The sequence below is a fragment of the Vicugna pacos genome, chromosome 30 (genome assembly GCF_048564905.1).
Source record: "Vicugna pacos chromosome 30, VicPac4, whole genome shotgun sequence".
Taxonomy (NCBI): Eukaryota; Metazoa; Chordata; class Mammalia; order Artiodactyla; family Camelidae; genus Vicugna; species Vicugna pacos.
Genome location: NC_133016.1, coordinates 18,814,821 through 18,842,637, shown reverse-complemented (window position 1 = coordinate 18,842,637; position 27,817 = coordinate 18,814,821). Strand labels below are relative to the sequence as shown.

At 47.3% G+C, this 27,817-nt stretch overlaps 1 protein-coding gene across 2 annotated transcripts in view; it reads right to left on the bottom strand.

Moving 5' to 3' along the window:
- The window catches only part of MYO5B (myosin VB), a 289,752-nt gene that overhangs the window by 191,854 nt on the left and 70,081 nt on the right, over positions 1 to 27,817 (bottom strand). The window contains exon 1 of one of the 2 annotated variants that reach the window (XM_072952258.1): positions 7,189 to 7,262. The exons of the other annotated variant lie outside the window; for it this stretch is intronic. Coding sequence (XP_072808359.1) covers positions 7,189 to 7,239 — 51 coding nt within the window. The 5' untranslated portion in view covers positions 7,240 to 7,262. Of the gene's footprint in view, positions 1 to 7,188; positions 7,263 to 27,817 lie in introns of those variants that run through there. 2 annotated transcript variants of the gene reach the window in all.

Here is a 27,817-nt window from a genome sequence, read left to right as displayed (position 1 = left end):
GCAAAAATGAATGCCAGACATCACAGTCACCCCTAAACCATGAACCACCCCCTAAACCCCATGGTTAGCAGACCCCAGGCCTCAGCCCTCACTCAGTCGCATACTGAGAATATTATAGCCCAAGTGTATTGTGGACCAAATAGACTGACCTAAAACACAATCACCGCAAAAATATTTCTAGTGGGAAACCACATCCTAAAACTCTGATCAAAGAAATGTTTTAATTTTAATGTTATTAGGGACTACCTATATTTAAAATGCATTTTGACACCTCAAACCAATTCAGATCAAGGGCCTCACTCTTTTCTATGCTTAAAGCAAAGACTGAACAGATAGGTAAAATATGCTAATATCACATACAACTTATTCTGAGCCTCCATCCTTTCTATCCCAAGGGAATGTCTGGCCTAATATTAACTGTAAGATTAAGACTTAAATTTCTCTCACAAATTCCTTCCCCAACTTCTGTGACTTTTAAGAGCTGAGACCATTAGTCACTGAGATTCATTTGATTTTAGCTGAGAACTTGAAGCCATCACCCCAATAAAACAGAGGGACTTTCAGATTTGAGGAAGCATGTTGCATGTGACATGGGACATCAGAGCAAAAACAAAGCAGACAATCCATTCCTTGTGTGGTGATGTTCACTTCACTTGAATTCACAGCCTCCGAGGGCTTTCCTACCTCTGGCCAGGCATTCTGCAAATATGTGAGCTCAGTCACAAGGCTGGCCCCAAAGGCCACATACCGCTGCGAGTGAAGGGAGGTAACTGCCCTAGTGAGAGTCACCACCCGTCTCCCCAAGATCAGGGATCTGCAACTCATTTATCCTCAGGCACACCGCTCCAGTCCAGATTTATAATTGAAAGCAAATTACAGAATATGACTGTCATTTCCCAAAGTGTCATGGTGAAACAAACTCTGGAGCCAGACTGCCTGCCACTGAGAAACTGTGTGAGTCCAGCCTCCCTGGACATCAGTCTGCGATCGAGTCCCTCCCACGGGGCAGGTGGGCGAATTCCACGGAGCGTTTTTAGGACAATGCCTGGCACATGTCAGCCAGCATTTAGCAGCATATATCTGCAACTTAAACCTCAAATTTTCAAATCTGTAAAATGAGGGGGAGAAAACCCCAGAAGATCTGTGTTCTTTTTAGTCCTTTATCCAGGATGCATCAAGTGTCAATTCTGACAGAGTGGAATAATTGTCCTTGGATTTCTCTTCCTGGGTTATAGTCAGTTTTTAAAACCAAACTCTGCTTTAACCATTTTTATTGTTCTCTCCAGACCCATTACGTTTTCTATGCCTCACAGTCGGTTGGCAGATAGAGAAATGTGCTCACAGGGAATCTAAACCCTATTATCTGAGAGGGAGAGGACCTTGGAAAGGAACTGCCTACTCGGTTTCCAAATCCCTTCTTCTGAATCTCTGGCAGGAAGACGGTGACCCAGTTTCAGCTTAGATACCCTCGGCGCTGGGGAACTCATCACCCACAGAGCAGTTCTTCGCCCTGAGGGTGACGTCCCGTCTTAATGCTCCTACCTTCTGGGAACTTGTGACCAAATCTACACAGCTGACCCTTGAACAGCACGAGGGTTAGGGGTGCCAACCCTCAGCCCAGTCAAAAATCTGCATATAATTTACAGTTGGCCCCCGTATCAGCATCGTCAGATTCACCCAACCACGACCGTGTAGCACGGTGGTATTTACTACTGAAAAACACCCGCGGATAAGAGCATCTGCACTGTGCAAACCTGCGCTGCTCAAGCATCAGCTGTACTGCCAGACCGTCCTGGGGCTTGCTCCGACGCTAACAACACCAGAGCTGGTTTATAGTTTGGAGGACTTAAAAACTCTGGTTTGAACCTCACAACCCCTCTGAGAAGTAAGTTTTATTCCATTTCTGGCAAAATAAAGGGGCAGAGGAGCGGGGAGGCCAGAGCAAGTTTAAGTGACTTTGCCCACTTTTCCTATGAAACTGCAGAGTCAGGACTGGAACCCAGGTCTTCCAGCTCCAAGGCGGGGCTTTCAGGCCCCCGTCACCCACCTCCCCGTTCAGAACCATGGACGCCCAAGTTACCCTCTGCATGTCATGAACAACATCAGTTCTCCCGGCCCTGCCTGCTTACTCTGTCTAGGTAACTCCCAATGAGCGGTCAGCAGTAGTTTCTGCAACATATAAATGGCCTGGCATGTTAGTTTAACTAGGAAACCAAAAGCATAACAGGAAAGGCATTCACACATCGTATTCTTTAGAGCATCATAAACTCTCACCTAAATCTGTAACACCTGGAGTAATGATTGGCTAATAACCAGACCCATCTCCACTCCCAAACTAAGCAATGAATATTTTTATGTAGTTATTTTCCCTGAGGACACCAGCCATTCATTTCTCATTGCCTTCTTGAAATTGAGATAATCAAACTAGTTGATGCTTCGACACAGTGATTCAATCAGCCATAAAAGTGCACAAAGATCTGTTTATGACAGAGCGATCGCCCGCAGGGAAGGGCAACAACTCACAATGGAGTAGAAGTCTGTCTTGTTTTAAGTTTGTTTCTGCAAAGCGGTAACCCTGTTTCAGCTTTGATCACTGTAACAGTTAACACAGCAGACCTGACAGAGGAGAGGAGAGCGAACACAACTGTCTCATCCATCCCCTTCCCCCCATAAACTGCAATGTCTCCAGAAACGCTTCGGCACCTTTCTGTGGGAATGTGGTCCTTTTTACTTGCCACAAGTCTTTGGGATGCTGTTTTTGAGCTGACAATGAAATGCTTCACATCAGAGTGCAGATGGGGAAGAAGAGGGGCCCTGTGAGTCAAGCCTGCCTGCCTAACGGTGCAAGGAAAGCGGCTGCAGCCACCAGCCCTGGAGAAGCTTAGGAAAACAGCCAGGCATCAGCACGAGCACATGGGTCTCAGATCGGAACTGCAAGAGCTCCCACGAACAAACCTCCAAGCTGCTCCCAGGAAACTCCCTCCAGGTGGAAGCATTCTTTCCAGGCTCTGTTATCACTTTTTTGAGCCTAATAAATCCTATTTTACTCTCAGCATACAGGGAGAAGGTCTCATTCCCCATCCTGATTAACAATGCCACATGAATAAAACATTCTCAGATCCATTTATTCAAATAAATATTTCAGCACCAAAGTGGCAGGTGCCAGGACAGATGCATGGACAATTAAGACGTGGTTCCTGGTCCTCAGAGGCACCAAGTTAAGTGGACCAGCACTTCCCAATGCTGGGCCATCTCTCCTCGGCCCTGTGGGATCATACATAGTGTCTTTGTTGTGGGTATCATTTAAACAATCTGTGAGACCCAATGGTATCACAGGGATGCCAACAGATTCTCCTTAAAGAGCTGTTAGAACAGGGGCATAATAAACCAGGCCCTAAATACTCCCTGGCTACCCCACGCCCAGCACAGAGCTCAACTAACATGGGTAACAGGCAGCCAGTATCAATATGGCTGGAAAATGATCAATTATATTTACAAAACATTCCAGGTCTGACTATAATGCGATGATATGAGGGAGCGAAAGGTCAGCTGGGCAAGAGCCATGTCATCTGGGTTCTAACCTCTGGCACAGAAGTGAGATCTGCATCAAGTCCCTACTTCACTTCTCAGTGAGGCTCACGACATTTATTTCTACTGACCGCTGGTATGTCACTGTCTTTTTAAGAAAATTAGTACATTGCAGATTTTTTTTTAAGTACAAAGGAGTTAGAGCAGACATCCATTATCTCCAAGACACAGTTAGCATTTTATAGCCTATTCCTACTCACCTTAGACTTCCTAAAACAAGTTTAATTAACGTTACTGTTGAGGGCTCCTTCCCCTGCAATTGCCCTCCCTCTGACCCTGGAAAGAGAGCCAGTACCTCGACAAGAGAGCAGTTCCCTCCCATTCCTGTTGGTATACCGGGACCAGAGAAGTACACATTCATATCCAGAAATGCGCAGTAGTTTTTGGCTCTACACGTTAGGTAAGTGGCAGCGTGTACTGTAGACTCCACAATTTTATTCTTTTTTCCACTCACCACTGATATTTACCCTTGTTGATAAAAGTAGACCTGGTTCACTCCTTTCAGTGTTCCACTCTGCACGTGTGTGTGTGTGTGTGTGTGTGTGTGTGTGTGTGTGTGTGTGTACACACCATTATTTATCCACTATATTGGTGGGCCTACACACTTACTGACTCATCCAGTATTACTCAATTTACTATGTATGTATACCACATACTATGCAGGCACTGCAGACAATGACCGATTATATAGTTTTCACCTTTGGAAAGATAAAGAGCTGCCTTATGGAAATGCCAAGGTTGGGGGAATCTCGCCAGCTATGCCAGCAGTCAATTGGACGTTTATGTCTAGAGCTCAGAGAGGGAGCAAAGGCTTAAGAAATGAGCCTAGAAGCCTTACACTTACAGTGGAGGCTGAAGCCATGGGAGCAGACAAGCTGACCAAGGGAGCACACAGAAACATGAGATGAAAACAGACTGCTGTTTTTATGCCAGGAAACATTGGGGTGGTTTATACACAGCAACAGACAACGGAACAGAAGATCACTCTACCAGTATCCCCAAACCACTGATGGGGGCAGTGGCTCTCTACAGCAGATTGTGAAGACAGCCACAGGAACAGCGCATCTGGCACCTGTGTGTGTGTGACAGCTGTGAAAAACACAGCAACCAGACATCGACCCTACCCAACAACATACCGCCTTGTGGCCAAGGACACACCCTAGCATTCAGCTTTCTGCCCGCATCCTGAGGGCTCCCCCAGACTACAGCTGGGGAGGATTCTGATGTTTGCAAACGACTGCTGTGGACACCCTGCAGCTTCTCTGGGAAACTGCTTTGGATAAAAAACATCTTAGAGACCAAGTTATCAAGCAGAATGTTAAAAGATTATTATGCTTGTCTGTATGTGTCCACCACCTATGTACGTATCAGCAAAAGCCACCAAATGCACATGTAAGAGTAGCCACAAAGAAGTCCCTATGTTTACCAGGTAGGCCTGAAGAACTAAACCAACAACCTGGGTAGTAACTGGAGGCCACCAGTACTGACTCCCGAGGTGCCCTTTCTCAGGAGCTGAGGCTTCTTGTGTGGAAAACACAGCTGATGTCTGGTGCAGAAAAACAAGGTGAGAAGGGCCTGGGCCCTCTGTCCTCTCTGCAGGGGGAGGAGAAAAACTTCCTCATGAACCATCAATACCAAGGAGGAAGTACCAAGGGCACAAAAGCAGTGCGGGCTGGATGCCACCAAGCTCAGGGGTGGCAGGGAGGGATTCTCTCAGCTGGAAAGGTGAGAAGGCTTTATGGAAGCAGTGACATTTGAGCAAATCTTTGAAGGACATGCAAGATTTGAACATGCAGAGACGGGGACTACGAGGGAGAGACCCACACGGAGGACACACAGCAGGCTGTGTGGGTGAGGCTGGCTGGGGGTTTGGTGGGCAGAGGAAGGAAGAAGGAAAAAGCTGGAAAGTCAGGACCACAGGGGACCATGGAGGACCCTGAACGCCATTCCAGGGACGGAGGACTTCATGCAAGTTTCTGAACCAGATACAGATGAGATCAGACCTGAGCCTCGGAAAACTTTACTTGGCAGCTATGTTACAAGCAGCTCCCACACACATCAGAAAAGTGATGTGGCGTCTGCTTATCACCTCCATGGACACAGCTTAAACGCAGGAGGTCACACTGCTGAAACCACAGAGGTGAAATATTTTTCAGGTGACTTGAAAATCTTTACAACAAAAATTGTTCTCCTTTCTGTGTAACTCCAGGTTAGCTCATTAGGAATAAAATGGAACAGTGAATTTTTTTAATCTACATTTTTACATATCCTCTTGCATAACCCTTTGGTCTTGCCTCCCTTCAAAGACCAGCTTGAGCCTGTATTTCAGAAATTACTAAAATTCTCGAACTGTCTGGATTATGCATTTGAGTACACTGCCATTTAAAATGTATGCATTCATGTATATATATAATTTATACTCCCCATCTTCCAAAAATGATTTGTAGCAAAGCAATTCATTTCATACTGTCTTTTCCAGTCATTGTTTTGCATATCTATCTTATCTACATTATAAACTTCTTTTGAAAAAGGGTCGTGTATTATACATCTTTGGTTCTTCCGGAAGTCTCAGTCCAGAAGAAGGCATGTTAGTGCCCAACAGATTCTTGTTGATTGATTTCTATTGCTCCCAGTCTTGGTAATATCATTTGGGAGGAAAAAAAATCTCTCTGAAATGTCCATTATTCCTGACTAATCTTTATTATTCCCGTCCATTACACCTGACAAAAATAACCTTCCAGAAGGCGTTATCAGTTTCCTTTTGAAGTATCGTTTTGTAGAGCTTACCAAAAGCTCATGTTATAGGAACCCTTCTTCAAGTGTTGGAAATACAAAAAGCAAACCAAAGTTTCTCTCTGAAGACGACTAACAAAAGATGTTCGTGCAAGACCGACTTCAGGTCTGCCCATGGGAATGAAACAATTGCTCCTGACAGGGTGCTATCAAGCAAATGGTCATGTCTCCCCGAAATTCCTGTGTTGAAACCTAATTCCCAATGTGCTGGTGTTTGGAGGTGGGGCCTTTCAGAGGGGATTAGGTCACGGGGGGGGGGAAGCTCCCATGAATAGGATTAGTGCCTTACAAGGGACTGAAGAAACCAGAGTCTCCCCTTCCACCATCTGAGGACACAGAGAGAAGAGGGCTATCCATGACCCAGGAAGCACCCCTGGCCAGACACGGAATCTGTCAGTCGCTTGATCATGGACTCAGCAGCCTCCACAACAATGAGAACTAGATTTCTGTTGTTTAAAAGCCCCACTGTCTATGGTGTTCTACTATAGCAACCCTAGACACAGGGATTCCAGGAAACAACAGCCATGGGATGTTAACTAACATCTCTCGCTGGGTTTTCTCCACATCCATCTAGAATCCAACAACCAACATTATACTCCCTGTAGTCGGCATGTACGGGAAACCAGGAAGTCACCACCCCTCCGTCCCCACCAGGAGGGGGTTGCTGTTCCTGCTACTGTTGCTGTCCTTTCCTTGTTTATCTTTCTCGGTGTTTCTTTTTAAACCAAGATTTCAAAATGTCGTGTTTAAAATCAAAGCAAAGTAGCTCTCTAGTATCTTACGTACTGTAGTCTTCCTATAACTGACCTGACGTGTGTTACAACGCAACACAGGGGAGCTACTACCTCTTGGATCCATTCAGAGAGAACCTCTCTGTATCACCACTTCCCCTATGACGCGGTGCCGCATCCTCCTGCAGCATTAAGTAAGGGTTCCCTGTATCAATATTCAAACAAGCTGTGTTCTAAGTTCTAAGTCTGGAACTCAGAATTCACTTTTTCCATAGAAACCATCCTGAAAGTGATAGGTTTCCAGGACAGCTCACACAGCCTATGTACCCAAAATATAGGAGACATGTTTCTATGCGGAAGTGCATTCAAATCGCGTATCAGTAGCCGTGTGCTTAGGTATTCCTCTGCTGTCAGGGTAACGGAGTCCTCTCAGTAAGGGCTCCACCTGTGCCTGTTGGGTGCATTGCAGCCACTCACCACCTGGTCAAAGGAAGCTGGGCAAAGTCCTCTCCTATGATTCAAACGCACAAAGATTTATAAAGGAATTATTACATATTCGGCAGCACATCTTTTGGTAGCTTTGATTCGTCAATGAGTATTTAGGTATATAAATGCTGTGCATCCCCCTCTTACACCCAGGTTGATAGGAGCTCTCTCCTCTCAAATTCTTTAGCATTTTATCTGTTAAGTCTCCCAGGGCATTTACACATTTTACTCATACTCAACTTATCTTCATACCCATCCATGTATTCTTGGCAATTCAATCACCACCACAAGTACTAAAAAGCTACCACTACCATTTATAGATGGCACTTCATAATATTCAACATACACAAATCTTACAGGCATCCCCTGAAGTGGGTAGACTCAGAAGTCAAGGGATATACCTAAAACAAAAAAGCAGCTGGGAGCTCCCAAACTTCAGCCCAAATCTGGGTACTATCTTGCCTTCTTCCCATTGCTCCAGGCTGCTTCTCTCCTCTGCAGGAGGCTCTCAGGGTACACAGGCAGCCATTTGTTTATCAAATGGGCCGCATGCCCCAGGGCGACTTGACTTATCACCACACCCTGTCATCTACAGCTTGGTGACCCTGACCCCAACTTCTCTTCAGTGCTTGCATGTAGCTTCTGTAGATTTAAACTCCCATTTAAATACAGGTTTGTACTGAAAATTTCCCAAAACTTTTAATCCTAACACACTAAAAGAAAAAAAGGGGGGAAATGGGACTAGAAAAGTCTAGGGTTTGACCAAAGGGATTATGATATACTGAGGCCATCCTCAAAAGTCTAGGAGAAATAGAGGACCTGGTCAGGTCAGCGCCATCCAGAGCTCTCATTGGAATTAGAGCCAAACCCTCTGCCAACAGACTTGGGCTATTTCAGGCCTGTTACTTCATAAGATTCTAGCATCTGCTATGCTTCTGCAGGTTTCTAATTTCAGCTGCAAAGACAAAGTCCAGGAAATGAGGCAGACACATCTAAGGGCCTGGGGAAACAAAGAGAAGAATCCAAATGAATAACTGCCTGCCTTGAAGGGATTTCAAATAAGAGGCTCAAAAGATGGAAAGAAAAGATTAGAAGAGGTAAATGACAGACAAGAACCAGCAGTAGCAGAGACATTGCCCTAAGCTGAAATTCAGAAGAATCATGCAATCATGGAACCAAGAAACAGTGATGGGAAAGGCATGAAAAGGGATGACTGAGTCTTGCATTTGAAAAGTGAACAGAGGAGACTAGAAATGTTAAATGACAAACCCAAGGTCACACAGCTTAAAGGGGAAGGGAGATTATAGAGGTAGAGCTGCTGCCTCTGGGCATTGTCCTATTGTACCTCAGTAAATGAGGATGTGTTTGAAGCCCATGACTTTGGCCAAGAGTCAGTTTTTAATGAAAAAACACCCTGTCTGCTCAAAGAGCTATAAAGGGGTTATAAAGGTGCCATGGAAATCATGGGGTTCCTGGAAGAGTTTGGTCAAATGCTTAGCTGGACCATAACTTTCAGGTTTTCCAAAAGGATGATATTCTATTTCCTAAAACATCGGTGTCATGAATGAATGCCTTTGACAGATGGAAGCTCAAAATGGAATTAAAGGCAGGGGGTGGGGGGAGAAATGATAGTGTAATAAGTAGGAACAGAACACAGGACATAAAATTCAAAATCCATAAAGGAAAAAGACTGACAGATTTGACAACATTCTCTTCAAAAACTCTCCATGAACAAATTTAAAAGCAAACGACAGATAAGAAACATTCACAAATGTACAAAGAAAGGTTTAATATCTTACTCTTGAAGCTGCCATAAATCAGCAACAAAATATAAACAAACTATCAATAGACAATTCAAAGAAATTCATATGGTTCCCTTTTCCTGGAATGTCCCATCCCTCCAGTATCTTATCCTCTTGAAATCCTCACCATCCTTCATGACGTAAGCCTTGCGACTTTCCTCCCACACCCATTCCCCACAGGTGAACCTCTCAAATCCTTCTTGCCTCCTTCATCACGTGCCAGTGCATCCTGGCTGGTCCTCAGGTTGCTCACACACATATCAGCTAGACTGTAGGCGCCACAAAAGCAGCCTTAATTAACCTTATTCTTTGGACTCCCAGACCTAGTGCACTACCTAGCACATTAAAAGTGCTCAATAAAGACTTATTTAATTGTACCGATGAAATGTGTTTGGTCGACGTGTAAATTATACAACAGCTTGAACACAACTAGGAGTTCCAAAATTTCTCAAGCAATAGCACTGTAGTTAGTCCTAAAGTGGCCTCGCTCAAGAATAAAACTGGTAACATGTCAACATGTAAGTTTTGATGTTTGTTAAAAATCATTCATCACTTTATAGCAGCAGAATGTAGGACTTCTTTTCCAGGCAATAAACATGATGGATATGTAGACCTAGCAGGCAGGAAGTTTTAGGTTCCAAATAAGGCATCATCAGAGGACAGGAGTCAGTGGTCGAGGAGGGAGAGCAAACCTGCAATACAAGTCCCAAGCCTTGCCAGGTCTAGAGGCAAACCCCTGACAGCTCATGAAGCAGCTGCAGGCGCCAAAGGACGTGATGTCAACAAAGAAACCAGGGCAGTAGATCACAGACCCTGGTGAAACCGAGACTGAAGTGAAGCTGAGGTGGAGCAGCGAAAGAAATGTGAAACTGGAGACGGTACAACCTGGGATTGGCAAGGCAAAGTCAGCAGCAGGCAACTGATACTCAGTCCTCAACAAAGGGGAAACTGCACACACAGCTTTTGCCAAAGAGGCTAGAGGTGTGAGCCGGGAAAAGACGACACGGACCAGCCTCACTGAAGAGTGGGCAAGAGCCCACCTGTCAAGATCAATGTAAATGATTCCCTGCAAAACCAAACATTTACTTTAACATCTCCTCCACAATGTAATTTGCTTATATCTAACATTCCCCATCAAGCAAGCCAGTCTGTGTATTTACTCAGGGGTATGCTTTAACAGTTAATGCTCAGAGTTGTGGAGACACCACACTGCTCAGAGCCAGGTGTTTCTCTCACAGGTGTATTCTCAAACTCTTTAAGGGCCAAGCTGTTAACCAGCAATTGTCGCTTTGGAGCTACGGGCTCCAAACCTAGCTGCCGCGTTCTCTGGATTCCAGGTCAAGTATAGCACTCTTGTTAGATGTCCCCACGAGCCACAAGATCAAGACTAAAATATCTATCAAGTACCAAGCTAGTTTTATAAAGGAAACACAGAGAAAAGGGAAAAAAAATCCCTCACTTCAAGCAGCTTGTAAACTACAGCTCAGCTTTGGAAACAGGTAAGCCCAGATTGGAAGCACAGTGGTGCAGGGGCTGGGTGAACTGCAAAAGCCTGCTGGAGATGGTAGGGTTTAAACAGAAGAAAAAGGCCAAATACTTAGAAATGGGAGTAAACTAATGAAGACACGGCAATGTAAGGCAGATGATGAAGTAAGCTCTCCTGTACAATCAATGCAATGACCCGACTTCCTGCTCTTGGGGCACAGGAGGCTCAGGTACCAGTAGAATTCAACTCAGAGTGGCTTGGGGAAGAGACCTTCCCCAGAGGGAAGCTGGTCAGACCACACAGGCCCTGCAACTCAAGAAGACAACACCTAGGATGCCGAGGCCATCTGCCTCCATGCGCCTCCCTCAGCACCCAACCAACTGCCAGTATCATACACCTTTATCCTCCCCTGAATGCATGTGACAAACAGATAGCAGTAGCCTCTTGAAGAATGATCCAAGCACAACTCCAGGAGTATAGTGACCCTTAGTACCTGCTGTCAGGCTTGAAACACAACTCTCCCGTTTCGTTTCCATTTAATCCATCTTCTCTAACCACGGATGCAATACACATCTCAGCATGCCTCAATCTGGAGTTCTCAATGAATCTGAAGTTGCACATTTCCAACTTAAGACATTTCCTGTGCGTCCTTATCTTTTGTACATAATTCTCTCAAGAAAGTCAACTGGAATATGGGGAGGGGAAAAAAAAAACTACCTGAAACAGAAAATGCGTGTCAGGCAATGGTGGGAAATGGGTCTGGACAGGCAGAGGAGGGCAGACCATGGAGGCTCCTCAGAACTGGAGGCCCCCAGTGGATCCCCAGAGCAGTTCAGTGACATTGCGAGGACAGGTTGTCTACCAACAGTGATGCACACAGCAGAGGCCAAGGGAGACACCTGAGAACAGCAGTCTGACAATCCATCCACTCCCGAAGGCACAGAGCCACCAGCTTTTGGCTCTTAGGTGAGTAAAACGCAGGTGACTCTTGGGATTCTCATCTCCAAGGGCTCATCCCAGAATACAATGACCTTCCCCTAAGCAAGACCTTCTCAATCACGGGTGACCTTGACCCCCCAGGAGACATTTGGTGAGATCTGGAGACATTTCGGGCTGAGCTATGAGCTGCTTTTAAGTGGTGAGATGGAGCTGCACACCTTTCAGCAGCCGCCCCGATGACCACTCGCAGAGTGGTCAGCTGAGGAACACGAGCTTTCGGGCAGTTATTTTTCCCCTGCAAACCCAGCTGGCTTCACTGATGCCAACGGGCATCCAACACCAGACACATTAACGTTATCCTTTATCAAAAGGGCTAACTAAAGACTGACAAATATTCAACAAGGCCCCATGTGCCTGCCATGAACTCACTGGGCTGGATGAAGATTCTGGATGTAGGGCCAAGGCTCCATAGTCCACATCTAGTGATGTCCCTAAGGCCACCTTCAGGGAGTTACCTCCAATAACCCAGTGGTCATCTCCCAAACCCAGAGCCAAGATTCACGGCCCAGGTGTTGCAGCACAGCCCTGGCTGGGAACTGAAGGAAGACCATAAAACCACAAGCAGAGGTGGCCCAATGACAGCAAGGAAGGAGCAAGTCTTCTTCCGTACATTAGCACCTCTGTCTGGATATTCAATAGCGTAAATGCTTAAATGACTAATTCACAGTTTCACTTTGTCATAGTTAAAGTGTTTTATGTGACAGCTGTTTCTGCTAAATTAGGATCCTGTTTTCTCCTGAGCTGTCACACTGAAGACAGTGATGCACGCTGCTGGTGCTGCTGCTCAGGCGAGGGCCTGCGAGAGTGCTTTTTCACACTTGGGAATCCCAGCTTCACCGCACATCTCTGAAGTGTCTACTGCTGTGCAGCAATGGGCCCATCAAGAAAACCGCAGCTGCCGCGCACAGAGCTATCCTTACGTTACATTCTGGAAGGAAACAGCCCGTGTGGAAGGAGAGGAGCCTACCACCCTCTGCATCTGGTTCCTCACTCTTCCTCCAAAGCACATGATAGCAACTGGTTAGATTCCAGGACACTGATTGCTACTAGGGCATCGTCACTGGGGTCCAAAGGTCACACACGGTGCTTCTCCCTTCTCTCCTCTGGGTCCAGGGATTGGCAAACTGTACCAGAGATGAAGGCTCCTCAGTGTCAGGCTCTCTCTGTCCTCTCCCTCCTGTCTTTGCTTCACAGGGACAACCAGAGCGTGCTAAGACCCTGAGATATAGATGTGGCTCAGGGAGAGCGGGGGCCATTTCAACCACCCAAAATTGCAATGCTCCAACCCAGAATTCTGCTTTGGAAGGCACTGAGCTTCGGGCCGTTCAAAATCTAGTGGAACTTCGTTTACTATTTATTTGGCAATTGTTCTTTAAGAGGGTCCCAGGGAAGAGGGGTACTTAGTGAGGCAGTAGTCAGGCATCCTTGACTCCTTGACCATATGATATCTGTACCATGTAATCTTCACCTTAAGTCCTAAAGCAATCTTGATTGCCATATGCTGTGGGCTTTTTTAAGTTACTTAAAAAAAAAAAAAACAAACAAGTCTTGACCGTGGGGAAAGGACAGAATGTTCAGAGAGAATTCTCAGCAGGAATGCAGCCCTGATGGAGAAAAGCCAAGCAACAAACCTCCCCAGTGGTCCAGTGCTGCACAGACCCGCTGAGGAGCTAGAGGTGTGGAGATGGCTGCATGTTAGAAATATTAAGCCAGAGGGAGAGTCTGCAAATAGGATGTGACCCTGATACAGGGCAAAGGCTGTTGTGACCCCCATCCAGCATGGCCCAGAAGAAAGGAACAGAACCTGGCTGTTTCGAGTATGGCCACACACCAGGAGCAGCAGCAGCAGCAGTACCCGAGAGCTTGTTAAAAATGCAGCATCTCCATCCCAGACCCAATGAATGAGACTCTCCATTTTAAAATATCCCCAGGTGTTTGCCTCACGCTGAAGTTTGCTTTTTGCCCCAAATCACCAAGGCAAAAGAATGACATGATCCCATGCCAGCCCAGAATTTCTCAAAGGCCTTTCCTTTCTCTCCCCATTTCCTGCTTCAGCCCAGAAGAGACTTTTCTGCCCTCTCCAGGGAGCAATGAAGAGGTAGTTTTTTAACTTTCTTCACCCAAACTCATTCCTCTCTCACAGGAGAGTAGCTAATCCAATGGACTGGATGTTATCAGCAAGTGGATAATTGTGCTCTGGAAACAGGCTCTGCCCTCTTTCCTTTCTCTCCTGCCCCACCCCTTCTTGCTCTGCCGGTGCTCAGACAGTAGGCTCCCCTTGGGCTTCCAGCAAGTATCCTGTGGTTAGCAGACCAAGTGGCCTGCTTTGTGTGATCAGCCATCTTGGTATTTTGGCAAAGTCACGACCTCAACAATTTACCACCAGCCCTGAATTTGAGGGTAACAGAGTCTGCCTAGCCATTCCTTAAGCCACCACCTTGGTCTCCACCTCTAATTAGCTTTTGTGTGGACAGTATCAACCCAAGCCACGGAGGCCGGGGAGACAGACCCTGAAGCCCAGCCCTCCCTGGAATTTACATCAGCATCTCACAATCTCACACTTGTTTAAAATCCTTAAATCTCAACCCTTTGTTTTTCTTTATAAAGATTCCATTCAACCTCTCAACAGCTCTTTCTAATGTTATAACCAGATCGCTCTTTGAAATTTGATGGGTCCTCACTAATAATGTGCCATCAAGAGCATGGAGTTCCAAATGCGTAGGGCAACCAGGAAGCACCGTTCTGAAACAAGGTTTATATATTATGCTAAATGTAGTAAGAATCTCCTCCTTAGTAAAAAGAAACAGTAAAAATACCTTGACTTAGTTTAGGTCACTACCTGAAAGATAAGTGTTCATCTCTGTGATGGTTCTTGCGTTTCTTTAGGATGAAGAATAATGCTCAGATAGCGTGGGCATCAGGAAAACGGAAGGCTTCTGTTTTCCTACTACAATGGAACCAGTTCCTCACTAATATCATTAATAACAATGAGTTTCAGACTCTGCTCTCTGAAGCTTCAGTTAAGTCATACAAACCCATATGACATACAGCATGTGAAACCTACACCTCAAGTGGAGATGATGCTTTTTGGGGACAGAGATGGTGGGGGGTGAAACTCAAGCCAATGTGGTGCAGTATCCTTTTCTTCCCATTCACACAATATAGTGCACCTGGCTTCACACAGTCCCACAAGCTAGAACTTTGTTCTCTCTGACCAAGGCTCCAAGTCACTGGGCTGATGATCCTGAGACCAGCCACATGGGCCAGGACTAACTGGTCACTGGCACTAATTCAGGCCCTAGACATCCTGCCCACCCTTGACTCCCCCATCCACAGCTCCCATAGCTGTACGAACCACGATGAGAAAGTTTCTAAGGTTGATACATGGGCACATGACAACTTAATTCCAGTCAGGAAGAGAGTGTAAATGACAGACCACACACCTTCCTACGAAAGCAGGGTGTGTTACAGGACCAGAGGGAAGAACCATGAATGCTGGGCACCCAAGTTGGGAGAGAAGTAGCCCCACGGGATGAAAAATGCCCCCGGAAGAGTTAAGTCCTGTACAGTGCGCTCTCCAGATCAGCCGCTTGCAACCCTAGCCACGCCAGGTCCACTGATGGCGCCTTTTCCAAAGTTGTCAGCGCTCAGTGGACAAGAGTGGACTTTCATCCTCATCCTAACAGCAGCTCTGCAGGGAACCCTCTCACGGGACACCTACCGCACGCCAGGTGCCCTTCACACAACCGTAAATCCTCAAAAGACCCTTCAAGTCATGTGAAAACGAGGACAGGTGAAAAATCCCTGCCCTGCTCAAAGTCCTCCACTCATTCTTGGCCTCAGAGCTAAAGTCAAAAGCCTTGCAGCGGCCACCACACCCTACATGATCCAGCCTCTGTCCTCTCTGACCTCACATCCTACTCCCTCAAGTCAGCTCCAGCCTCAGGCTTCCGTGCTGCTCCCCCTAACTGCCAGGCCCCCTGCACCTCAAGGCCTGGGCTCCTTCTGTCCCTCTGTCTGGAATGTTCTTCTCCCAGATGTCCACGCTGTGTGCTCCCTCACCTGCTTCAAGGCTTTGCCCAAAGGTGAACTTCTCAGCACAGCCTCAAATTGCACCATCACGCCTCTCTCCTCTTTCGTATTTCTCTTCTCTCCTTCATCCTTCCCCCCAGCACGTAACAGTGTCTCTGAACTAAATTCTTTATCTTGTTTGTCTCCCTCACCCTGATGTAAGAGCCATGGGCTGCAGCCATCGCCCACCATTTGCCCTAGGTATTCCCACTCAAGTGTCTCAATGAATAAAACAATATTTTACTCTCATTTTACATAATAAAGTGGGGCAATTAACTGGCAAGATTAAGCACCTTGCCAAGCATACATTACTAAAAATAACCAAAGTCACGATTTGACCTTAGATCTGTGGGACTCCAAACCAATACTCCAAGCCCTCCCTTGCCTCTTCTCCTGAGTCAATCAAGTGCTCTTTTTCTTATCCCTAAACGTGTGTCACTCAAGCCTGCCAGTCCCAATCCATAAATGCAGACTCCATAAATGCAAAATAAAAAACAGTAGGGTTAAAAACACAAAACCAAACACCTATGGACTCAGATGGAGAATGCCGTACTGAATACAGAATACTAAACACATCAGGAGAAGATCCTATAATCACAGTGCAAAATGAACAGAATAGCAGCAGACACAAGAGCTACTTTTAAATGGTCACAGTAGTGTGGTTCTACAATATTGAGATTTCTTTTCAGGATTATGTCACATATTCCCTCTGGAAAGGATCTGTTAAGATTTCCATTTTTTGGTGGAGATCCTATTAAATAAGGAAATGGCAAAAAAAAAAGAATATTCACATTAGACTGGCTCCAAGATTACTAGTGTGGGAACTGAGGCCATCCTTGCCTTGTAGTCTCACTAGTGTTGGCTCCTCAGTTCAACCACTACCAATTCAAAGGGATGCAGTGAGGCCAGCACTAAAGGGACCACTACCATCACTTAATAATCAGAAGCACTTCTTGCTAGAGAAGTTGAATAAAAATTTAGACTGATTATCTTACAGAAGCAAATTCTATTCATAAAACCACCAGGTCCCTATGCTGCAAAGGGCAGTGAGCAGTAAATTATTTTGTTAGATTAGTCACTGAAATGGAGTTGCACCCAACTTCAAGATTATAATTTAAATTAGTAGGCAGAACAGACTCTTCCGGGTCGTGTCCTCTTTGCAGGTTCTGGAGTGAGTTCTCCAGACAGACTGCATCTTTCCCTCAAAATCATATTCTCTGGTTTAAGTTAAAGACAGTTCAAAAGAACCAGGAATCTGCTAAAACCTTATCTTCCTCAAGGAGTCGGTCATAACTGAGATCTATAACTGCTATTGTTACTGCGATTGATGTAAGTTTGCATAATGTTTGCCATCAGCACCAGGAGTTATTAAGGTCCTTAAATCCTCTGCACTTTATGCTCATAAAGTTATCTCATTAAGGTCAAACTCCAAGTTTATTAACTAAACATTAGGGCTGGAATTTCTAAGTCTTAGCTTTTTCCATCATCTCTTTAACGTACTGAAGGACTGCCTCTTACCAACTCAAGTTCCTATACGGCAACTGGAGGACACACAAGAGTAACCTGGAGATCTTCCTGTGATGCATCTATGGAGCACCTACTATTTGTTAGGTAGGCTTTAGGCACTGGGGTACAAGAGGAGGGAAAGACTGGGTCGCTGCACTCAAAGACCCACGTTCCAGTAGAGGAGACAGACAAAATCGGACACACAGATACCTGCTACAGTGAGAAGTAAAGCGTGTTAAGGGGCGGGAAAACAACACAAGTGGGGTCCCAAGAGTGCTACTTTAGGCAGAGTGATCAAAGGTGGCCTCTGCAAGGAAGTGACCATGGAGAAGAGACAGATGGAAATGAGGGAGCAAGGCCCATAAATACTGAGTGGAGGAAAGCATAATAAAGAGAACTGAAGCCCCTCTCCAGAGGATCTGGGATGGGTCTAGGAATCCTCACTGCATACAATACAGATACACACACACACACAAGCTAAGCGACGGTACCACAGGTGCACCAAGAGCCTCAATGCGAAACACGGCTTTAATATAAGCGTGAAGTCCTTTGCACACGATGATCGCAGCAGTGACCCATCACAGTAAGTCAGCAACACCGAGACGTCTCACCAAAAGGCAAAGACAGGGCTCCTACTGAGCCATTAATACACCTGTACCCACCAAACTGGACTCCATAGGCAGACACGGAGTAGGGGGCACCCATGCCCCAAGGCTCAGAGACACCGTGGTGCCTTAATCAGCCCAGCGCCACCAGCAGTGTCTTCCTCTAACCGCCTGCTGTGTGTGGTACTTGACATAGTTACGCCCTTTGAAAACCCTTTTCCGTCTGCCCCAAGCAGACATCAGGCCCTTCTGGTCCCAAATACCCCGTGTACATACTTTCATCAGAACAATAAACTCCCCAGTGAACTTCAAGTTTCTCAACTGGCAAGATCCAAGATAATAACTAACAATGACTAGTGACTATCATCAAATCCCTCTTATCAAGACCACTTATGGAAATGAACCAATCGGCAACAGCGTAAGCCCCAGTGTGGTGGCTCTCTACTTCCACAACAATGTTGTACTAAAACAAACTAGGACACTTGTTTCAGTAAGGCATTTATTAACGTCACACAATCACAAAATCTCAAACACCCAAGCCTATCTCCAACAGTAAACTTCCAAATCATTTCATTTAATTAAGGTTACACGGAGGCTGAGTGGTTGCTTATGAATGATGAGCATTAGAGCCCTTTCCTGTCACCAGGATTTAATCGTTGTTTCCTGAAGAGATTTTTTCCAGCTGTGCCCCTGGCCCTCCGCTTCCACCACCAATGCCACCGAATTTAAGTAGGCATTTTCTAAAGCTCCCATGGGCATCCGCTCTCTCCAAAAAATACCTGCTCAGCTCCTCTGTGGTCAGCACTGTTCTGACTACTGGGCATTGAAAAGTGAACACAACAGACAAAAACTCCTGCCCTCAGGAAGCTTACCATTCTAACACAATTTCAAGCAATGCTTTGACATGAAACTAGAAGTCAAATCTGCTCTCCCAAGAGTCACTGATACCTCCCTGCTGCTGCGACAAACTTTACTAACTTTACTACCAGGTTCACCGTGATTTGGAGGCAGATAACTACATTCTACATTTGTGCTAAAGATGAGGGACAAATGAACACCAGAGAAAAAGCTCATCACGGGGCCATGGTGTGGTTTAAAACTATTCAAGTCAGAGAGCTGCTATTTCCTTTAAGTCTGAACATCAAGTGTGGCCTTGTAATTATCAGGCTTAGATAGGAAATTGCAATTTGTTTCTGTACATTAAAGAATGTCCAAAAATATGTCACTACCCAGAGATAGTTACCACGGGGCCCATAAAGACTGAAGTCAGCTCAGGGGGTGTATCATAGCTGACTCCAACCTAGAGTGCCTTCTAAAAGCCCCTCTTCCCGCTCCCCTTCCCAGTTTTCATATGATCTTCGCTGAGAGCAACTCAGGCTGCTCTTTTTATCTGCCAGGCATCGCTAATGCTATTTTAGCTTTAAGTACATGGGAGTTTAGCTTTTGTCCAAAGCCTGAAGAGATGCGACACCAACGGAAAAAAGAGAACACACAATTAACTCATTTTATCGATTTCCCAAGGTAAGCCCTGAGACTGAACAAATGGGATCAGATTGCAAAAGATTAAACTTCCATCTCACAGCCCCATTTATAGCATTCAAAGCCATCTGCCACCTGAGCTTGATTCCATGGTCTTCGCCTCCTCTCTTTAAAGCACCCAGCGCTCCAGGTTGTCACTTCATTTGGCTTGATGTCAGCCCTAACGAAGCAAGCAGGGGATCACCATTTTACAGGTGAGTAAACTGAGGCATAGGTATAAGGAAAAAGTGGTAGAATTTAGAGCTTTTTTAAAAACGCGTTATTCTAACACTGAATTTATGCTACAAATGGACAACGCACAGAAAGTCAAGTCACAGCTGCCCAAAGAAAGAGCGGAAGCCCATGTCTCAAATATGGCTAAAGCTTCAGCTACCGGACTCCTGGGAGGCCTCTGCCCGCGCTCCAGTCACTTGCCCCAGGCCAGGCCTGCCGCCCCACATACTGACAGAGGGCAGGAGGCAGTCTGGCGTCAGAAGGGAGGAAGGCAAAAACGCCAGCCGCTGTGTTTTCCAGATGGGCACCTGCAACTACAGAATCCATTTGCACAGGTGACTGTTTTCCCCAGAACCTCAGTGCTCAGCAGAAGGCATTATGTTGAGACCAAAAATTAAAAAACAAACAAACAAAACAGACGTGCTCAATAATGAATGAATGGCACTTGCTGTCATTTAGTCCAAGAAAGTCTTCTCATTGCCACACATACTCCACGAGCACAAACCAGGGAGGCAGGAGGAAGACACAAGAGTAAGAGGCGGACATTCCTCCACCACGAAGCCCAGTGCAGCGCGGGGCCACGGCTCAGCACTGGGAACGAACCTGCTGACCAGCACACGAGCCCCCCGCAGACCCAGCCCGGCTCAGAGGCTCAGCACAGCCAGGCCCTGAAGGCAGCAGGCCTGAGGTCAAGCCCCTACCTGCCATTTCCAGCCCATGTGACTCTGGGTGAGTTATGGGCCCCATGAGGCCCAGACTCCACATTTGTAAGACAGGGATGCTGGTCCACTGGAGTACCACCCTCACAGGGTGACCGCAAGGATGAAATGATGTGTCTAAAGCAATTAGCACAAAACCTAACAGCATGTGCTGCGTGTGTGATAACTCATTACTAAATTCATGGGCAGGCTTTAGACGACTTAGACCTTCTCCAACTACCCCTGGTGAAGGACCATGTATTAAATTTCCAAACTATCAGACTGATGCTTTTGGAAAATAATGATAAAAATGAATCACTAGAAAAATCACGTGCTTCAATATCCCAGCGACGCTGACTTGCCTAACACTTCACAGGCACCATCCGAAGCTGCACTAACTCGTCCAGGTCACCAAGATATCACTTAGGAAGGCTCTTCATGTGACAAGTCCCCGAACCACCCCCAAAGAGCCCAGGGGACAGCCAGGCTTCCAGGGCAGCTGGCTTCCAGTTAAGGGGTAACTGAGGCCTTGGGGAGATTCAGGTTTATGTAATAAAGTTACATAACCCACTTACAATTCAGACGTTTGGCTGAGCTGGGTAAGCATGTTCGAGTCTCAGCTGACTCCTTCAGAAACCTCAACTCAACACCGCCCGACCGTGAACTTGGCAAAGAGCTGAAGGACCAGAGCAGAAATAAGAGCGCATCCTTCCTGAGGGGTCAGTGCCACTGCATCCAGGAGCAGAGCTGCAACGGTAACTGGAGGCTGGGGGTGCCAGGCTGACCGGCAACACGGGCGCTTCTTCCACAGGTGGAGACGCGGGGGGTGGCTGCCTTTTCGCTGAGGCCCGTGCAGCGCTTTCCAAGATCATATTTATCCATAGAGCCTTCCTCCTGAGAAGGTATACACGGTTACCTGCTGGCCCCCTTTACTCATCCAGGAGGCTCCTCGTTGCTCCAGAGGGCATTTGACAAGCACAGATACAGAGAAAAAGAACTAAAAGCCGTAAGACCTGGGTTCTACGCTGGGCTCTTCCACGAACAGGTTGTTTGATCTCGTACAAGTCACCTTCCTGCTCTGACCTGTTTCTCCACTAGGGCAGGAGGGGAACAAAGTGGACGTGACTGTCAGGTCCCCTTCAGACTCTGCATCGACTTCAGACACCGCACCTCAGTGGTACCTACCTGTCATTTACACCTGGCTCCACACCTGCGCCTCTGTCCTCTGTGCCACCATACCTGTCCTGAGTCACAGCAGCTCTCCGCTGACCCTGAGGTGGGGTAACAGCCTAGACTGAGCATCACCTCCCATGCTCACTGCCTGCACCTGGACACCAGGGGCTCTCTCCCCCTCAGGCCTCCCCACACACTCCTCAAAACACTCAGACAGGAGCGGGCCCCTTGGCTAATCTTCAAACGGCGTCTGTGGAATTGAGTCAAGGCTGGCAGTTACGTAACCTCTCTCTTTCAAAGAGAACTTCCATTCCTCATTTGTCGACTATGTATCAAGCACCTACCACGGCCGTGCCCTGTGCCAGGCTCTAGAAAGACAGTGGCAAAAACAAAAAAACAAAAAACACTGTCCCTGTCCTCAAAGAGCTGACAGTTTACTGCTGACGCCCACTAAGTCCACATTAGATGAGAAGCCTCATCATCAGTGTGGCCTCGAAATCTTACAGAACGTCCTGGAACTACCAAACAGCCTGCTCCAAGGTCTAAATCCCTGCTGTCAGGTATCTGTTATTGTAACACGCTGGGGGATTTTTAGGAGCAGCGAAAAGACTTTCTGGTGAGGAGTGTGTGTGTGTGTGTGTGTGTGTGTGTGTGTGTGTATGGGTGACTTCTTGTGACATTTTAGGGGGTTTGTTTCCTTTTAAAAGACAGGTTAGCTGATTGCCTTCTACTTTTGAGAAGACAGGCTCGGAATGTTTCCAGCTACAACTGATCACAGACAGTAAGAGGAGAAGAGTAATTTAACATCGTCACACCTTCCATGTGCCACCCAGTCCCTGCCCAGCCTCCCCATCTCTCCAGGATGCAGAGAATTAAAATATGGGGATTTTCCTAATAAGCAGGCTAATGTTTTCCTGGATGATTCAGGATGGGTCAAACAAATTTAATTAAGAAAAATCGGAAGTCTAGGAGAGAATCCTAAGAATAATCATCCGACACGTCTCTGTGGTCCTCAGAGACCAATGTTCTCAGCTACAGGACATGCAGCAATTTGGTATCACTCCACGGAAGACGAGGCTACTTTTCTTTCACTCTCAATCCCCCAGTAACACACGCGGGGAGATTCGTCCCCATAACAGCCTTCTCCCTGCTGTAGGGAGGGAGCACTCGAGGTGCACGGTGGCCTTCGTAATTTATTTTCTAGTCAACAGCCATCATCCAGATGCTCCACGGTCAGTTTTCAGAAGGAGCTCACCGCTACCCGAAGAGCAAGTGGGGACAGGATGCTTGTTTCCCAGATCAGACACGAGCTGGGGAACAGCTGAGTCGGTGAAGCGCACAGGCTTGATTTCACCAACGCAAACCAGAGTCCACCCGGAGACAGCGCCAGCTCTAACCCCAAAACAAGGCGTGCGGGAGCCCGCGAGCTCGCTGACGTGCAAAAGGGCGACTGTGCGCAGGAGGCGGCAAGGCGAACGAGGCAGCCCCTGAGCTCGTGGGACCTGACACTGGCCCTAGTCAGAGAAGCCACTCTCCAAGTGCGGCTCCTGGATCCACAGCATCAGCCTCACCTGGGAACATGCAAGAAATGCACATTCTCAGGCCCCGCCCTGGACCAGGTGAGTCGGGAGCTACAGGAGTGGACTCAGGAATCTGTTTAATAAGCCCTCCCTGGTGATTCCTATACGAAGCCTGAGAACCACTGAGGTAACAAAAGAAAAAAAGGTCCCAAAGTCAACCACGCAGACCATCAGCCTCTGTGATGTCCTTTAGATAGGAACACACTTCACGTCAAAACCACGCCTACCCACCCTGCAGGCAATAGCACACTGACTGCTACAAGCAGTTATGAAGTGCCAGTAAGTGCTGTCCAGCACTGACTTTGCTGTAGGATAAGCTAACATTGGTCCTGTCCCCTTTGATAATAAGCAATCTGAATATTCATCTATGTATTTAATAAGCCATTTCAAAAATGCCTCTCGTGAATATATATTTGGTCTCAATTTGGAAGGAAAAAAAAAAGCAACTTAGATGAGGCGGACTGTGGCCAAAGTCCTATAAAAGGCAAGGGACAGGAGTAAATGTCTACGAGTCCGTATGGAGGGGAAACCTCAAACTCCCATAAAGAATGGCCTGCCCACGAAGCATAAGCACAAGCTCTTATTCCTCAAGGCCCTTCCAGGAGGCTCCAACCTCCCACGCCTTGGCATGAAGCCAGTCTCCAAGGGCCCGAGGCAGACGGCACTGCCAGCCCCACTCGCGCAAGAGAAGCGAGTCTCCACGGTCCGAGCCCAGCACAGGGAACAGCTGCAGAGACGCCAGGTACGACGTCTGAAGAGTAACTGGACCGTACCATTCTACACACCGTACCATCGCCCCCTTTCTCCCTGGGAGTCTGGTTTTCTTCCTCTCTACAGCCAAACCCCTACAATCCACTAAATGGGAGAATCAGCAATGCCTGCTTGCTCCTTGAACACTCTGAAAAGCCCAGAAAAAATGGAAGTGCATGAAGAGAAGAGGGCCACTGTGCTCCGTCCACAGGCTTAGACAATACCCCTACCACGTGGCTTGCCGTGTGCTAACCACTCACTGTACAAAAGGACTGAAGCCAAGCACAAGGCCGCCCACCTCCTCCCCACAACTGTGCTCTGCATGGCCAGGTTCCACGTGGAGGCAAAAGAAGGAAAAGGATGACGGATTTGGGCAATGACAGCCATGCATTACCACAGGCTTGATGAAAATGGCCTTTTACGACCGCCTCGGCCTCCTATGCTCAATGCAATCAAGAAAATGTTTGTCAAATGACTCCCCCTCCGTAGGACACCAACTTCTTTTCCCCTAAACCCTGAGACCAGCTATGATGACCAATTGTTCCAGTTTTTCTGGGACTTTTCCAGTTCAGCACGACTGGGGAAATCCCCTTAAGTCCCAGGCAAACCGGGACGGAGGTGGTCACGCCGAGACCAGCAGCTCCTAGGCCACAGCTACAGGAAAACAAATCTACAGGTAGGGCCACATGTTTCCCATCCAAATTCCAGCAACAGCCTCAGGACGGGGTCATCACAGACTCCAGCAACTTAAAGTAAGTCTCTCTGGGTCAAGGAATACTCAGCTGAGAGTGGGGAGCCCAGGTGAGCCCAAGTGCTTCAGAATCTCCCAGAGGGAGGGTTTGCTAAAACGTGCTCACCCTTGGGGATCCCAGCCCATAGGTCTGGCCCGGGATCCATGCACCTGCGTTTCTAGCAAGCTCCCAGGTGCTACTGAGGCACTGGTCACAGACCACACTAGGAACAGGAGTGGCCTGGGTGACAGTCATCTGTCACCTCCCTCACAAAGCTGGAGTCAACTACGGACCTTCCTGGGAAGCCACTGGCCTCTCTGGGCTTCTTTCTTCACCTAGAAGTGTGCATGACCCCTGAGTGCTCCTCAAATGCTGCGCTTCCAGAACAGTGTTTCTCTCATTTAGCACAAGGAATCATCTGGAAGGCTTGCGGAAACCGATTCCGGGCTTCTCCCCGCTTACTGGTTTCAACAGGTGTGAGGTGGGCTCAGGACGCTGGCGGGTGGGGGACGCTGGTTCCACCGGGGGGCCCACTCTGAGGGGCACTGGGCTCCAACATCTTTACGTCAATCGTGCACATACAGCCAAGTAGCAATTACCCTACAGCCTTTCACATCTCTCAGCTTAATATTTTTTTAATCCTCAACAAATTCTATTTTCTCTCCTCACTCATTACACCAACAGCTGCATTCCACCTCCCTAAACGTTTTGTCTGTGGATTCACAGACTGCTGTCGCTGCAGATAGAGTAATCTCCCGGGCTGTACAAGGTTTTCTGCTCAGTGGTCCGCCCAGTTCACACGACAGGGCCACAGAGACATTCGGGCAGAAAGGACAAACTCTTCACTCTAAAGATGAGAAAGATTCAGAGATGCAGGGGCCTGCACCACGTCCCAGAGTTAGTCCTCTTGATCCCCAGCTGAGGTATTTACACACATTCTCCTTTCCCCTCCAAGGGAAAAATTAAAGGGGAAGAAAAACCACCATCAATCAGTCCGAGCTGTTTACGTCGGGCCCATCCCCGAGCTCTAGTTCTGATCTTTTTCAAGCGCTTCTCCCAGGGCTTCTCAGAAAATTCTAAAAGAAAATAGGATTAGCTAGAAGGATCTTGCCAATGAAGGCAAGAACCTTTAGTCTGCTTTGGATACCTCCAATAGGTAGAAATACTTGTAATGAGCTAATTGACTAGACCCCCCTCATCACTCTGAGGTTGAAGGTTGGGTTCGCCAAAAACGTAATTCCTAAAATATCTAGCTTCTAGAACACAGAGCCTCCAAAAAGGCATTAAATGAGAAACACTACTATGTACTCCATAAACAACACTGTGCATGCGTGCACATTTGCTACATTTCTTAAATATTTAAGCAGTCCTCTTCAGCTTTTTTTGATGGCATGGAGAAGGAATAAAGCCATGCCTCGAGCAAGGCTTCGCATTCTTCTCCCTGCGAGGGACAAAGCAGGACACCCGAAACTGGTCAGCCTCCGGACCTCTGCAGTCAGCATTCTTCCGGAGGGAGGACCTTCAGTCTCAGTGCAGAAAGGACTGGAGTGAGGTCTGAAGGTTGGGTCTGCTTGATACAGGCCTCCTACAGAGCCCGTGTCCCGAAGATCACGCAGCCTCCTACCCGAAAACCGTCTTCCCTCTGCCCAGAAGAGCGTGTTTAGGTTTCTGGAGTCTGTTTCCTGAAATCCTTCCCTGACTCACTAAAGGCATGAAATGGAAGAAGATGCAGGGCAGGAGAGAGACCTGCTACTTCTTGGCGCAGCTTTGGTCTGTTCCTGGGATCCACAGAACCCTCGTGAGTCCCAACAGGTCACGTCCTAAGGCAGGAGTCCTGGAAAGCGGGGCATCGTTCCACCTGCCCTCACCCACCTCACCTTGTGTGATCTGTTCCAGGTCCCGCCCTGGCCCTCCTCTGCGTAGGCTGCCTGGCTTTACACCGGTCACTTCACATCTGAGCCCTCATTTCCTCACGTGAGAAATGGAGACCACCCCTGCTTGGCCGGGGGTCGGAGGATGCTTTGTGCCAGAGTAAGGGGCTGCTTGGCTCCTGCAGGCGTCCACTGCTACTTCCTGGGTATCCGGCAGGTGGTGAAACTTACCCATGCTCTGCTTTAAAGCCTTCACATGTTCCAGGAGCTTCTAAGCCAGACTAGTAACTGAGGATCTCTTGCTGTCCACCTCTGACTTGCCCTCCAGCCCCAAAGCCAGGCAGTCTAGCAACTCACTGGCAATTTAGCTGTACATTCTCCTCTCTGGACCTCTGCACACACTGTTCCCCATACTTGAAATGCTTTCCCTCCCCCCAACCTCTGGGCTTTTCAAATTCCTCTAGGCCTAGTTTGGTCCCTATTTCTACAAAGCCTTTCTGTCCCGAGAGTTCTTCCCTTTCCCTTCCTTCCCCTGCCAGTGCCTTCATGAAGCCGCCCTGAACTCCCCCAAATGACACTGTGAGCATCCACTATGCACCTCCAGTACACCTCCATGGTCTTTATTCTACAGTTTGCCCATCTGTCCGCACTTCTAGGTTGATAAGCATCCTGAGGCCTCACTTACTTCTTCATCCCCAGGGTCAGTTGCCAAAGTGGTTTAATAAACACTGTTAAAATACATGAACAACATCCAGTAACGTAATTCAGTTACAGTATCAATGACCTTTTTAAGTAAATTCCCAATGTTGATCTATCTCACACTAAACAACACGTGAAAATCAGATTTACCTAAAAGACATATCCACAGGGTGATGTGCAGCAGGATTCACCAGAGGACTCTTTTTTTAAATATCAGGTTCCTGTGCATTTATAATGGGATTCAGTCTGGTATTTATTTTTTCAGGAACTCACACTCAATTTAGTTCCACCAACACTGACTGAGAACCAACTATCACCTCACGGAAGGCGTCCTTCAGGGCTGACTGTAGCTGGGGCTTTCCTGTGAATGTCCTCAACCTCATCATTCCATGTGATTGCAAAGTCTCCACTCAACAGGGTCCCCTGAGACAAGAAAGAGACCCTGCAGCCCGACAAATGTGCCTGGAGAGGCACTCTCTCCAGAAGCCGCCAGCCC